Below are 15,783 nucleotides of genomic sequence, written 5' to 3' on the forward strand. Positions count from 1 at the left end.
TCAGATGATATAGCCTTGTCGGCTTCTATTATTTTGTGTACAGTATATGTAGCAGCCTAGCTGGCTTGCACTGTTCTTTCAGCATGTTTATGTATATACAGATTGTTCAGAGTTCATGATGTCGCCTATTTATGAGATCAGTTTAAGTCATGTATGGGCCCTAGATGTCCAGTAAGATTCAAATATGAGTATAGGGGTGTTTGGTCGCTAGAGGTCAGACACTCGTCACGACTCATCGGTTTGGGTCGTGACAGTTTAGGGGATTTTGGATTGTGAAAGGCATGAGTGGGGTTGGAGAGACTAAGAGAAAAAAGCATTAGGAAGAAAAATTTATTGAGAAGAAGAACCTATGAACTAAAGAGAAATGAATTTTGGAGAGAGAAAAATTGTGTAAATTGATAGAATGAAATGAGAGAGGAAATGTGGGTGGGGAAAAAAAAGAAATGAGAGAGGAAATAATAGAACGGGAATCGGAAAAGTTCACGCGGGAGAGGGGAAAAAAGAAGAAATGGGAAGTAGAATGAAATATACGGATATTTATTGCTTCTTAAGCGGTGTGTCAAATTAAACATGGACAAGTTAAAATGGGTGGAGGGAATAATAAAGAAGCTCGACCTGCAGTTATGGGTAATTATCTCATTGAAAAACATTGGCAACTCCACCTTTAGCAACATGGAATATATGCCTAATAATATACTCTCTCCATTCATTTTTACTTGTCCTATATTGACTTGGCACACACCCAAGGAGTTATAATAGAATGACTATTTTACTATATCACTCATAATTATTATTAAGTCATCCAATGTTTAATCAACCAAACATACTTTAAATGTTATGCAACCATTAAAAATTTATTGAGGTTTCCAACTCAAAATTAATAGTAAAGGTAAAACAGGTATGGAATGGTAAATTGTCTCTTGTTTTTCCAATTTGGATAAGTAAAAATGGACGGAGGAAGTACTCCCTCCGCCCATTTTGGCTATTGTTAGCTCAATGTTTGTACCAAAATAAATGTCACTTTAAAAATTCAAAACCGAAGTTGATAATTGTTTCAAATTATACACTTAACATGAAAAAAAATATGCACAATGATTAAGAGGAAAATCAAGCTACCTTTAATAAATAGAGTTAACTTAGTTAATTATATCTTGTACTGTATTTATTATTTTCTAATGAGCTTAAAAAAAGCTAAAGTAAAATGGGATGAGGGCAGTATATGTTTGTTTTACAAGTTCTTTGCTACAAAGAGGCTTTCAGGCTAACGTTTGTGTTTTAATTTCTGTATCCGAAGCAAAATTTAGTAATGCAAATCCAACATGATACCCTTCGTGTAGGACTTCTGAGTATCTCTCCATATCTACCTTGCATTGATGGATCTATTCACACTACCTTGTATTGATGGATCCATTCACACTACCAGATTTTTTCCAAAGAGCTTAGAATGCTATGGAGCCGCGTAAGCTAGAAGCATATAGTCATCGCTACTGTTCTATGAGTTATTAGTGTGCTGAACATTGATCCACATGCTTTTGACACGACCTTTCCCTGTCAATGCAGATACACATGTAAAATGAAATGTGACAACTCAATAATAAGCTCAAATAAGAAGTTCTATGCATTACGGCTTAACAACAAAACGACTCCATTTACAATTAAAAAACCGATGCTCCTTACTAACATCCAAGGCCCTGTTCAGTTCATTCCATTCCAAAACTACATAGTGTAATCAGTGTTTAAAAAGGCAGGGGCGTAAGGCGGGACGTTTTACATATGCCTCGGTGAGGCGTAAGCCCCGAGGCACGAGGCGTAAGCCCCATGGGTATTTAATTTTTTGTATTTCATAAAATAATATAATTATAATAAATATTTTTAAATAGGTAAAATTACATAAAAAAGAAAAGAAAAGTATAAGTATATATATATATATATATATATATAACCTTACAAGTATAAACAATACAATGAAATAAAAGCTATTATGAAATGCAAATCAACTCTAACATCTTAACTTTCAAACAATGAAAAAATCACAATTTGTTAAAACAATATTACTATCATACTATTCATTGTATGTCCCTATAAACAACTTTATCAGTATTATAATTGAAACGTAACTCCTTCATGAATAAAAATAAAATTACTTTCAAATTGAGAAATAATAAAATATGATAATTTTAATACATAGGACAAAAGACCAATGACAAGTGAAAATTCACAATTCGGTTATGTATTCTTAAAAGAAATATTAAGTGATATTCACCCTCACGATATTCTCATATAGTAAATATGCAACACTACGACTTGTTATTTGAGTTATACCCAATCTTCTTATTTCGATAAATGAAAAATTATTAAGTATCAATCATTTGTTAAAGAATTATGAAGGTCAACGGTTTTAATTAAGGAATTTAACATATAATTGTGTAAGAACTGTTAGGCGAGCCCCGAGCGTTGGGCGTTAGGCGTGTTTAGGGCGTACAATCGGGCGCTTAGGGAGTAAGCCTCGCAGGAATTAAGCCCCAGACGTGAGCCCTGGGGCATTTTGCTGGTGCCCCGCCCCGGGGCGAGCCCCGAGGCGAGTCCCAAAACTGCCTTTTAAAACACTGAGTGTAATAACATTTCAGTGTTATCGTTCGAACTCTAGTTCTTATCTCAACAATCTACATCCCACAACTGCAAAACAAGATTAAGCCTGCCTAAACCAACTGTACACAACTTGTGAAAGTTAAACATCTAGAAGATTCTGCAGACCATTCAACAAAACACGGTCAGCTTGAAGAACCATCCAACAAACAGTGATCCCAGATTAACTTCAGGTTATCTTCGAGCAATTCAAACACAAGGCTTTCGTTGACTGTTTGCATCTGCATTTTTGGTAAGAGGATGTAAATCAAATCAATTATTTCAGCAGTAAAGCAACAATTCAGAAAATAAAACAGAAAGGCGTATCAATTCAACAATGAAAAGGCACTGCATGTTTTTGTTTGTATTTCCGTGGCACATGCAAGTTTGAACCATTCACTAAATTCTTTTCAGACAATCACTTTTGGATGGTTTCTACCCAAGTAGAAGCAAAACCAGATTTGAATCGTTGGTAAGATCGTCTTGCTTTAGCTTTCTTGGATGAAATGGTTCCCAATTTGGTGGATAAATCAGTGAGTGAATGCAGGATACAATAGTCCAAGCTTATGCGAAGAAAATTACTATATGGTTTCTTTTTCTTTTTTTTGATAAGGTAAGATTTTACTATGATATGGTTCCGAGTAACACCAAACCAACATTTATGTATCATGCAGAGACATCAAAAAATGGAAAACATAAAATAAAAATTAGTGACGTAATTGCTTGTCAGAAAAAGAGAACCTACTCGTAACTGGGATATAATTCCAGGCATTTTCAGGAAAATCTCCTGTGTAAGCTCACCAGTCGTAGATCTGAAATCAAATTGATCTGCATGCCGAAGCTTAAACCTAATTGATGAATTTCTATATGATTTTGAAGTTGTGTGACCAATACCAATAACAACATATCGACCACCAGAAGAAATCTTGCCAAAGGGCCATCTCAAGCCACCTTGAACTTCTGAATCCAAAATGGCGGAACCAATAAGATCTTTAAGTTCATTAATCTCCTCATCCTGAAAAATGCGAAGAATCATCACAGAAAGAAGCATCTTTAACTACACACAACATTAGTGGTGTTCTTTCAGTTTAAACAGTGCAGGAGTCCTGATGAGAAGATGAGAAGTAGAGTGCAAATAAAACACATTCTCCCATTTAAAAATCAAGAAGTTACAGAACTAGTATTAGACACGCCGAACTGAAGAAATATCAAGAGACCTTATTTGACAACAAAAAGAAACTTTACATACAGGGTGTAAAAGCCTTTAAGTATTATTAACCCAATACTTTTAGACCCCAAAGCAAATCAAGTTTATTAAGAAACCACCCTGGTATAGGCCTAAGAAGAATATCTTTATTTCTATTTTTATCTCCGTGTCTTTTTCTTTTACTTTTCCTTTTATCTGTTTTCCATCATTCCTCATTGTACGGCAATGCCTCGTATCTACTTCATTCCAACAACTAGAGAACTCCAAAATGCAACACTAGAGATCAATCCAAAATGCTGTCAGCTTTAATGTTCTATTTTCTTTTTCATGAAGAAACATTCAACCCTCAAAGCTACAAAAAGGGGGGAAAAACAAGAAATTTTGCACCTAGGAGTTTTTAGATTCGGTTGCTTGCAAATTATGTTTAGAAAATATAAATACATACATCAGGCAGAACTTTTCAAATATGAGCTATGACATAACAAAGGTAAAAGAATGCTAGGAAACAACCACTAAATAGAGAACTTACATACCTTAAAAACATAAATCCATTCTAGAAGGAAAGACAGAAAAACTGCTACTATTAAATATGGAAGAAATAACTTACAGATAAAGCCATCTTGATTTTCTTATAGAACTGACCTTACAGAACTGAATCTTTTTCCGATCTTTTGCCACAACACATTTGCGGGAAACAGTTGATTCAGGCCTCAACTTATTGGAAAGCTACAAATCATAAGGATAGAGAGCTCAAAGAAACAATACAGTAGGACAAAGACATTTTTAGAAGCTTGAAATTCATACCTTAACATAGTATAATTCTTTCCGTTGAACATATTCTAGACCGAGTTTCTCCACTACTCAATTTTCTATGTAACTCATATATGAAGGAGGAACAACCGTATGGAAAGATCTTTTCATTTCTCTCAAATTACTCTCAATCAATGAGTTAGTTTTTAGAGATTCTTTACAAGCTGAAGAAATCCTGCATCATAAATAATTTGAGAAGGATTTTGGAACACGCATCACATACGAATGACCTAATAAAAAAATGCTTCAAACACAACAAAGTAAGCAGCATGATACATATAATATATGAGGTGTTACATATAATATAACTAATTATACGTAAAAATGATACCATATCTTGTGCCATTCTGTGTCCCAATTTAAAGGATAACGACAAATGTCCATTCAATGTAGTAGTATCTTTTGTGATATTTTAATGTTGTAGTTCTAGGTCTGGTTAGAAGGTGTTGAAGACATATTAAAAGTGCGTTGTATCCAACAGCTTAACCTTTTAAATGAGGTGGCCACACACTTCAACATGGTGTTAGAGTAGACAAAGAACTTGGGTTCAAGCCTCGCCTTAACTCATCATCAAAAGGACTCTTTACGTGCTTATCTCATGACACAGTTACTACCCAACTACAAAATATCTTTGTTAATTGGTCATCTATAAACAATCTTACGCTTAAGCTAATGGTTGACTTGTTAGTCTATACTCTTCATCAACGTTTTTTTTTTTTTTTTTTTAATTTTGACATTCAGCTAGCAGATTTCCTTTGTGGAATTCCAATAATATTAGGGAACAAAAAACATTCAGCCACGCATCATCCTAATTTCACTTGATTTTTATATTCTCTAAATTCCCTATGATAGGAATTGCTTAAACATTTCCCAACTTTCATCATCAAGCAATTTTATTTGTCTTTGTTCAAAAGGGGATGAATTGCGGGGTTACTGAACTAGGAAAAACAGCCACCCTATTTTATCTGGGGTTTTGGTCGTGTAATACACTAGAAATTGGAATTCAAATGACACATAGTTATCATTCAGATCAGAAAAGATTTCCAAGTGTTAAAATTCCCTAATGAACAAGACTATAAGCATAATTCCTATTTAGCTACAGAATTTATCCATCGCTAACCTGTGTTTTAGTAGTAGATAAAGCAGAACATGTGATCAAACGAAGAAGACTGACCCATAAAAGAGAACTTTTCCAAAACGGGCACCTACAGAGGGCTTTACTTGTGCCATATCAGCTTCCTCCATTTCACGCTTCATATGTTGAAATGACAAAAGTAAGTCCTGCTTCACATTTGCAGCAACAAAAAGCCATGGTGTATCTATAAGCTCATTCGTTCCTTCATTGCAACCTGGAAAATATACTTATAAATGAAGATCCTGAATTAAGATCTGAAAAATAGAAATATAAACTGAAATCCACAATATCAGACAAAGAATTTTAGAGATATACACCACTAAACTAGAAAGTCCAGCACAAACAAAGTTGGTCATAACAATATAAACAACATTATAAACAACATTATAATGAAAGTAGGTATAGGCACCTTCTTATACTTTACTACTTGGTCCTGTTACACATGGCAGTAGTAAGGTAATTAGTCAAGCTGAGAAAGCGTAGTTGGAATTCTTTTAACTTTATGTTAAATCCCCACTGGATACGACAGCCATTATAGGAAATGCATCGGCTTCTTTACCAGTTTTGCTTCTCTTTCCTTTTGCAATTACTACATATTTTTTCCTTAAAGAAAGGGCCTTTCTCACTTGTTTGAAGCCATATAAGGATTTCTTCAATCAGCAAACAAGGGGGAAGTCTGCCACACCAACCCTTGTTGAGATAGGAACTCCGGCGCAACAGTAAGAAAAAGTCACTTAGTGAATCGGTGGATCACACACTTGGAGACAGGGACATGCCGGACTCTTTAGAAAGTATACAAGTGTTGAAGAGTGAAGTCCGGAGACAACGGTAAACGTGAGGAATGGCACCTCCGCCCTATTAAAGAAATTCGCAAGCAAGGCACATGCTGAATACCTACCTTTGCATTCCATCATTAGCAAGCAGTGGCCGACAAGGCCCCTTTCCGTACAGTCAAGTGGTTGAACACCCCTTTCCCTAAATAAGCTAAGAGTACAGGTTTGAAGCTCATTCGGTAATCTTCTCCTGAAGGTAGGCATTTCCCCAAGGCACTGATATGATGATTCTCTATTACACGTGTTTTAGCTAGGGAGTTGAAGTCTTATTCTTATGAATGACCTATATGAATATAGCCAGGCGCAAGGATTCCGGAAAGCCAAATATGGTATTGCAGTGCAAGTCCACATTCCTGATATGAAAATGAAAGTGGAGTGAAAGGTGAAAGCCAGCCTTAAGCAGGATCAAAAGAGGTTTAATCTAGTTCCAATGTAGACATAAAAGTCAAGTTCAATCATCGAAAGTGAGATCTCTTTACTCCAGTCTTTTTTCTCTTTTGAGTCAGGTTCTTAAGACAGTCAAGTACTTAACTTCCAGCTATCAAGGAGATGAAAAGCTATGTGAAGTAAAAGAAGAAAAGGTCGCCGATTGCTATAAGTTCAAAGGCTTTTGTGTTATTCGAGTGAGATTATAGTGCGAAACAACCGCATCTACGAGATTAGTGTCAAATTAGGGAAGAGAGTTTTATTCCTAATCTGGTGCTTCCTTTCAATAATGGAATCTTCTTGAACCCTGTCCGAACGAATTTCTCCTTTATTTTGTCCTTTCCATTCACTCGGATTTCTTCCATTTCATCGATTTTGTCTGGATCCCACCTTTCTTCAGAAAAAAGGGCACTCTTGAAGAAGGGCTTGCCGTACGTAGGGGGTAAAGAAAGCTCCTTCTCTTATAGGAGAGGTGCTATTGAATGAAAAAGAAAGTCTTCAAGAAGTGAGAGAAGGAATCATAGGCGCTATTGAATGAAAAAGAAAGTCTTCAAGAAGTGAGAGAAGGAATCATAAAAGAAATAGCTTCAGCCGTCGGCGCTGGGGTTTCCTTGCTCTTGGTTGCCCTCCCCTAAGGGGGGCCTGGGAGGCGGAGGGTTTTGGGGCAAATCCCACTTTGTTATCTGACATGAGATTGACGCCAACTCTCACTCTTAGAATCAAAGCTTTGGTTGGCACAATCAACCCACCTTTCTTTGTAGGAGCCGACATCCCCATCTCGATCCTCACCTATTCTTCTTTTTCTCGAAGAGGGCGAGTCTTGTCATCTTAAGGTTGATACGGTTGGTGAGAGGAACCAAGCAACACAGAATGACCCAAATCGGGAAAAATGTTATATATTGACTACTCCCAATTACTTAAAAAAAATCTTCTTGCAATTGTGACTATCTCCTCGACAATAAATACTTACTCCCAATATTTAAAAGCAATTTAACCTTAACAGTTAAATATTAAGGTAATAATTAACACGGTTAAGTGATAAGGAGTTCAATATGGATTTACCTAGGTCAATTTATAGCTAATCAATAAAGGATTTATCTTCAAGCCCATTGAAAAGGCAATGCAAGAGAAGTCATACAAATATGTAGGGGCGGGTGTTCGGGCCGTCGAATTGGATATGAAGAGTTCGGTTTGGATTTTCGGTTCTCGAATTGAAGAAATTACAATCTTAATCCAATTCAAATAAGCTCGAATCGGATTGGATATTTTAAGTTCGGTTTCAGGTTAATCGGTTTTGATTTTTGATCCCTAAAGGCATGCTTATTAGGAACGAAATTTATGTGCCCCAGTTACCAAGTTATATATCTTAGCATAATGTGAAACCAAATATGTGGATTCAACAAAAAGTTGGTATCACTAAACCAAAAGGTATTAAGTCCTACTTTACAAGCTATAGTGTATTTAATTTGGTAGAAAATTCTATCTTGGACTTACTATTATAATGGGTAGGGCTATAGGATACTAATCTATTGGACCTTTGGACTAATTAGTATTGGGACATGTTATATGGGTAGGGCTAAATATAAGGTATAAAAATTTTGTATTTTCGGATATCCAAAAATTTGAAATACTAAATCCGGTTTGAATTCAAATTTCGATTTGAATTTCGGATTGGCCCAAACTATGCCCACCCCTACAAATATGGTTGAATCTTTGGATGCCCTGAAAAAGATTTGAGGTGCTCGGAATTTGTGTTTAAAAGACAAATATATCTTGCTTTTATTGATGGTGTAAATTGGCTGTGGTAAGTTTACATTAAGGAAAACAGAAAGACGCCTTAAAACTTAGGATAAAAACAGGTAGCTTTATAAGATGATCTTTTTTTCCATTTTTTTCCGTTTATGTTTCCAGAATATTAGTTTTTCCAAGGTTTTCTCAGAAATATTAGGTCAACCAAATTTAATTTCATCCGTATAGAAGTTGTAGCTCACGTTCAAGATGTTGCATCGCATTCCCCACATTGTTTGTACCCATCTAGTATAGCCGATAACATGGGAGAAAACACATTGTAGGTACAGCCACTCGAGCATAAAACTACGAACGATTAATGAAGCATTTGTCAAGTACAGTAAAACTTGTTTGGATGGTTGTTACACATTATGTAGAAACTATACAATCTTGACTTGTTCCATTCATTCACCAAGAGAGAATATATATAAGATACAATCTTGAACCATAGTGAAACATGGAAACTAAGATCCTAGTGAAACAAGGAAACTAACTAATATATGGTAATTATCTCCCTACAAATATGCTACCAAATAATATAAAATAATATAAAGATATTATACCGCAATACCTCCCTCAAGTTAGAGCATGGGAATAAAAAATGCCCAACTTGGAAAGCAAGAAGTCAAACTGAGTTTTGCCGAGAGCTTTGGTAAAAATGTCTGCCAATTGTGAAGATGTTGAAACGTGTGACGAAGAAATCAAACCTTCATTAATTGCATCACGAACAAAGTGACAATCTACCTCAATGTGCTTTGTTTGTTCACGGAAAATCGGATTTTTTGCGATGTGCAAAACGGACTGACTATCACAAAACAATTTGATCGCCTTGGGATGTTGTATACCTAAACTCAACAACAGACCTCTCAGCCACTTCAACTCACAAGTGACCGCAACCATGGACCTATATTCAGCTTCTGCAGGAGATCTAGAAACTGTGTGCTGCTTCTTTGTCTTCCAAGAGATGGGAGATTGACCTAGAAATACTAGCCAACCTGTCAACGAACGACGAGTAAGCGGACAAGCCGCCCAATCAGAATCACACCATCCCTGCAAAGTCAACTCACTGTCGGCACGTAACAAAATACCCTGTCCTGGTGTGCCTTTCAAATAACGGATCACTCGTAAGGCCGCTTCCCAATGTTCAATTCGAGATTTTTGCATGAATTGAGACAAAATATGAACAGAATATGCCAAGTCCGGTCGAGTGACCCCCAAATAAATCAAACGCCCGACTAATCTACGGTAGACCTCCGGATCCGACAACAAATCTCCATTTGCAAGGCCAAATTTATGATTTTGCTCAATAGGGAACCCACTTGGCTTTACACCTAACAATCCTGCTTCAGAGATAATATCAAGAGTATACTTGCGTTGACACAAAAACAACCCTGATGAACTACGAGCTACTTCAATACCCAAAAAATATTTGAGAGACCCAAGGTCTTTCATTTTGAAACAATCACTCAAATAGGCTTTGAAAGTTGCAAGTGCAGCGGAATCATTCCCAGAAATAATAAGATCATCAACATAAACCAAGATATTAATCTGAATATTCCCTCTAGTAAACGTAAAAAGAGAATAATCAGAATAAGATTGAAGGAAACCGTACCCGTTCAAAGCAGTCACCAATTTTGCAAACCAACATCTAGGGGCCTGTTTCAATCCATACAGCGATTTGCGCAAACGACACACCAACGTAGGATATGGACTTTCAAACCCGGGAGGGAGCTTCATATACACCTCCTCATCAAGGTCACCATGTAAAAAGGCATTATGAACATCCATTTGGTGAAGTTTCCAATTTTTGGATGCTGCAATGGCTAGGAAGGCTCGAACAGTAGTCATCTTGGCGACCGGAGCAAAAGTTTCATTGTAGTCAATCCCCGCTTGTTAATGATTTTCCAACACAACCAAGCGCGATTTGAGCCGTTCCACATCTCCATTTGACAAAAACTTGGTCTTGTACACCCACTGATTACCAAGTGCTTTCTTACCCGGAGGAAGATGTTCCAAAGTCCATGTACCATTGTCTTCCAATGCACGTATCTCTTCTTTTATTGAATGTCTCCAACCTTCGTGTTTCATGGCTTTTTTGAAGGTCTTAGGATCCTTACCCGAAATAATAGCTGCAAGAAACTTACGATAATTTACAGAAAAATTGTCACAATTAATATAGTGTGCCAAAGGATAGGGAGTACCTGAGGATTGATTGTTAACAGGAGTTGTAGGGGACGGACTATTAGCAAAAACTGAGTGTGTCACATAATAACGAAGCACAATAGAGGGAAATTTCTCCCGAAAACCACGCCCCAAGCCACCTTCTACATTCGTGACTGGGGTATGGTGTTGCTGCCCCCCCCCCCCCCTCGCTGCCAGCGGGCGCTGGGTTGTGCAGTGGCTGTTGGCAACCGCTCAGCCTCGCTGCCAGCTGGGGCTGGGTTCCCAGCGGGCTGGACAGTGGCCGCTGGCTGCAGCTCGGCCTGGCTGCCAGCAGGCGCTGGTTGGGCAGTGGTTTGCGGCTGCTGCTCGGCAGCCTCCGAACTATCAACTTCGCCCCCTAATTCATCCCCGTACACCATAAAATCACGATCAATTTCAGCATCCTCATAAAAAAAACTAGACGAAATATTAACATCTTCCGGACAAGCAAAAGGAAACACATCCTCCACAAACTTTACATCACGAGAGACAAAAAATTCCTTCGTATCAAGATCAAACAACCGCCACCCCTTCTTACCAATTGGATATCCCACAAACAAACACTTTCTGCTCCGACTAGCAAATTTGTCACCCTGAGTTTTTTGATTATGAGCAAAGCACAAACACCCAAAAGTACGAATAGCATCAAAATAAGGAGGTTTATTGAATAAAATTTCAAAAGGTGTTTTATTTTCCAATTTGGGTGTGGGGGTACGATTTATGATATGAGATGCAGCAAGAGCACATTCACCCTAGAAAAAAATAGGCAAATTGGCCTGAAATCTGAGAGCCCTCGCAACATTCAACACATGTTTATGCTTCCTCTCTACCCTCCCATTTTGTTGTGGAGTACCCACACAAGAGGATTGAAACAAAATACCAGTGGCGGAAAAATAATCGATCAAACAATTAAATTCTGTACCATTATCACTTTGTACAACTTTAATTGTTTGATTAAATTGTCGATCAACCATAGCAACAAAAGCCATAAACATCGGAAACACTTCTGTTTTATCAACCAACAAGTAAATCCAAACAGCTCGGGAAAAATCATCAACAATTGTTAAAAAATAACGAGCTCCACACGACGAAACATGGCGATATGGGCCCCACAAATCACAATGTATTTTCTCAAATATTCTAGATGCATTATTATCACTTAAAGGAAATTTGTCTCTAGGATGCTTAGCACGTAAACACACTTCACAATCCTTTGCTAAACTATTCTTATCACTACTGACATGAGGAAGCAACTTAACTACTCTCTCGGAAGGATGCCCCAACCGTCGATGCCACAATTCCAATGCGGACGTTGCCACGACAGTAGACACATGTTGCACCACGTCCGGTTTGCTAAAATAGTATAGTCCGTCCCTCCTAACTCCCGTTCCAATCAGCTCCTTCAGTGGGTCATGAATAGCACACATATTAGAATTAAAAGAGACAATAGTATGTAAATTATCAGTAAGTTGGGGGACGCAGAGTAAGTTGCAACGTAAATAAGGCACATAAAGGACATGATGTAAGGTGATTTTATCTGACAGTCGAACAGAACCTTCCAAAGAAGCAAGCACCTTTTCACCATTAGGCAAACCAATAGGACAATCAACAGTATGGACATCAAACAACCAAGATTTCTCACCGATAACATGATGAGTAGCACCAGTGTCAATAATCCAAGAAAAAACATCAAACTTACCATTCAAGCGATTTTCGGGAATTGTAGCATTACCAAAAAATCCCGTAATAGCCTTCCATTGATCGGAAGTAAAGAGCTGACCGACGGCAGCGTTATTTGATGTGCCCTTGAAACGAGTAGGCGTGATATAGTCCCTGGGTCGGTCTTGAGTACCGAGAAAATAAGGAGAATTAGACTCAATTTTGGGTGGTGGTGGAGGAGGTATGGCGTCACCGGCCATGAAAATTTACGATGAAGAGAAGAAAAAAAACGTGTGGCCTGATAGCATGTAGAAACTATACAATCTTGACTTGTTCCATTCATTCAGCAAGAGAGAATATATATAGGATACAATCTTGAACCCTAGTGAAACAAGAAAACTAACTAATATATGGTAATTAGTGAAACAAGGAAACTAACTAATATATGGTAATTATCTCCCTACAAATATGCTACCAAATAATATCAAATAATATAAAGATATTATACCGCAATACATTGAATTGTATTATATTGTACTGTATTGTTTTGATGAATGTAACATTTGAATATATTGTATCGTTTCCCGTTGGCACATAATGTCACACATGATCAGCAATCTAAAGTACTTCTACGATACAATCCAATAGATCAACAACCATCCAAACAAGCTACTCCCTCCGTCCTCTTTTTGGCCTGTCCCAAAAAAGAGTGAAGTTTTCCAATTCCAACATGATAAGTTTACGACCATAAGCATCTTTAATTTATGACCACAAGATTAAAAAAATATTTTCTTTCTTTCTTAAATTCTATGTTCAGTCAAACACACTTAAATTGCGACGGAGAGAGTATTAGTACGGAGAACCATCTCAAGACGGCATCATCAGTGTAAACGACGTTGCTCGTGCGAAAAATCTTGTCCTTTTTTCTCTTGTGATGATCCCAAAGCGAATTGAGAGTTACTTTTTTCCTGAAGTTAGCGGGTATTAGAGACTCCGGTGCAGGAGTTGGTTCCAACGGCGGCGAACCCTTTGTTTGCCTCTTGTGCGGAGGAATGTAAGCCCTCATATGATGACCTGCTGCTACCTGCTTAGAGGATGACTATGAAGGCTGTGTTGAGAGCTCAATAGTGAAAGAACATGCATGAACTATTTGGCATTATATCTATGTAAACCTGTTGGAACATAGATCGTCAAAAAGTACTTGACCAAACGCGCGCATTTTATTACTCACTCCGTTCACTTTTACTTGTTCACTTTTAATTTTTCACGTTGTCTAAGAAATAATAAATAAAATGTGTATTTTACCACGATGCCTATACTAATTGGTATATAATGGTATTAGTTTTGAAAAATGATTTGAAATGAGTAATTAATGCTAAGGGTAAAACAGGAAAAAAGAATTTATCTTATCTTGATACGTGAAAAATGACAAGTAAAAATAAAAATCTATTTTAGGAATAGTGGACAAGTAAAAGTGAACGGAGGGAGTAATTATTAAGATTCCTTAAATTCACATTCGCAATCTTCTTTTTCTTCTGCCAATATATTACACAGTTCTCTAGTGGTTCAGTGAACTAGCTAGGAGTATTAATGTATTCATATACCATTAATTCTAAGCCACCGTACCAAATTTTAAAGTATAGGAACTTTTTTTTATTTTTTTATTTTTTTTAATGATATACTATCATAATGCAATAGTTCAAAAGAGAGTTAAGGAGGTCATACTAAGTCAACAGTTCAAGGGGCTTTTGACTTAACTATCATCGTCATTTCGTGAGTTTCATCCTATTGGGTGTTCCTGTTAATCCCAGGATTAAAAAATTAAACCCCGATTGAATATGTGGTAGAATGTTTAGGATAACTTGCTGAGAGGCGTGTGAGAGGTGAAAGAAGTCTTAAAAATATGAGTCTCCAAGTTTGGGATTTTTGTAATGTATTCACTCAATCTGTTTTTCAGGCATACTGTGTCACTTGAAATTCTTTGGAGGAGCTAGCTTTTGGATGGAGATAATATTCCTCCAACTTGTATTTCATCACCATAATACATCTTTCACTTGCTTCTCTTTCCATCACTTCTCTTTGACACATGTGATAAAATATATGAGTTCACCAAACAGTATAGAGAACCAGGTTCTTTATCTGTTTTCATAAGTAAAACAGAAGGTAAATAACACAATATATTTACGTGGAAAACTCTTTGCTCAAGGGCGTAAAAACCACGACCTAGAAAGTAGGATTTCCTCAAACTTACTAAACTGAGCAACTTCAGATTACAACCTATTGTAACCTAAGAATTAAACTCTTAATCCCTCCCCCTTATAACAACTCTATTGCAAGACCTTTATAATAACTCTATTGCAAAGAATAAACCTTGACTAACTCTAGTCAAGCAAATACCACAAAAGGTTGAAAATCTGTCCTACCAAGAACTTCTTAAAAGCAGTGTAGGAATACAAATTAAGAGCAAAGACAAAGACTTCAACAACTTAAAGGACTTAAGACATTAACAGTGATTGGAGAACTGGTCCCTCAGTTGCTGCAACTTTGTTCTTGATGAGCACTTTGAGAGCAGCGACGACTACTACTTGTGAGAAAATAATTTTTCTGATTTGCAAAGTGATAGGGTTACACTTGTATAATGTTGTATATATAAGGGGAGCAAGTGTTGAGGTGAAAGGGACATTGCATCGTCCACTAGTACACTACAACTGTGTTGCTGCACTGTTGCCAGTCGGTACAGTGCCAGCAGCTTTACAGCCATAGAGTTGACCGAATACCGGCTGGGACCTGATCGCATCTGGTTCCTTAACTTGGTTTATGGAAGTGAATTTCACTGTTTCATCTGTGTTATTGCTGCACTGCCGCCGGTTAGTACAGTGTCAACATCTTTGCAGCTGTAGAGTTGACTAAAGCAATGACTAGAACCTGATTGCATCCGGTTCCTCATCTGATCCCTCGAATGAATTTGTCAAAATCATCAACACATGAAATATCATAAAGTTGAACGAGTGAACCTGATCGTGTCTGGTTCCTCATCTGAGTCCTCGAATAAGTTTGTCAAATCATCAAAACACGAAATATTATAACTCATCAATTTG

General features: G+C 37.1%; 1 protein-coding gene across 1 annotated transcript in view; it reads right to left on the minus strand.

Annotated features, from left to right (window-relative positions):
* Positions 1–2,456: 2,456 nt before the first annotated feature.
* LOC132612940 (uncharacterized) overlaps positions 2,457–15,783 on the minus strand; it is a 28,190-nt gene continuing 14,863 nt past the window's right edge. Inside the window, exons 3-10 of the mRNA XM_060327009.1 lie at positions 13,542–13,769; positions 6,894–6,963; positions 5,804–5,991; positions 4,866–4,872; positions 4,637–4,689; positions 4,475–4,558; positions 3,371–3,640; positions 2,457–2,867 (exon numbers count right to left, since the gene is read on the minus strand). Coding sequence (XP_060182992.1) covers positions 2,772–2,867; positions 3,371–3,640; positions 4,475–4,558; positions 4,637–4,689; positions 4,866–4,872; positions 5,804–5,991; positions 6,894–6,963; positions 13,542–13,769 — 996 coding nt within the window. The 3' untranslated portion in view covers positions 2,457–2,771. The remainder of the gene's footprint in view (positions 2,868–3,370; positions 3,641–4,474; positions 4,559–4,636; positions 4,690–4,865; positions 4,873–5,803; positions 5,992–6,893; positions 6,964–13,541; positions 13,770–15,783) is intronic.

The sequence above is a fragment of the Lycium barbarum genome, chromosome 10 (assembly GCF_019175385.1).
Source record: "Lycium barbarum isolate Lr01 chromosome 10, ASM1917538v2, whole genome shotgun sequence".
Taxonomy (NCBI): Eukaryota; Viridiplantae; Streptophyta; class Magnoliopsida; order Solanales; family Solanaceae; genus Lycium; species Lycium barbarum.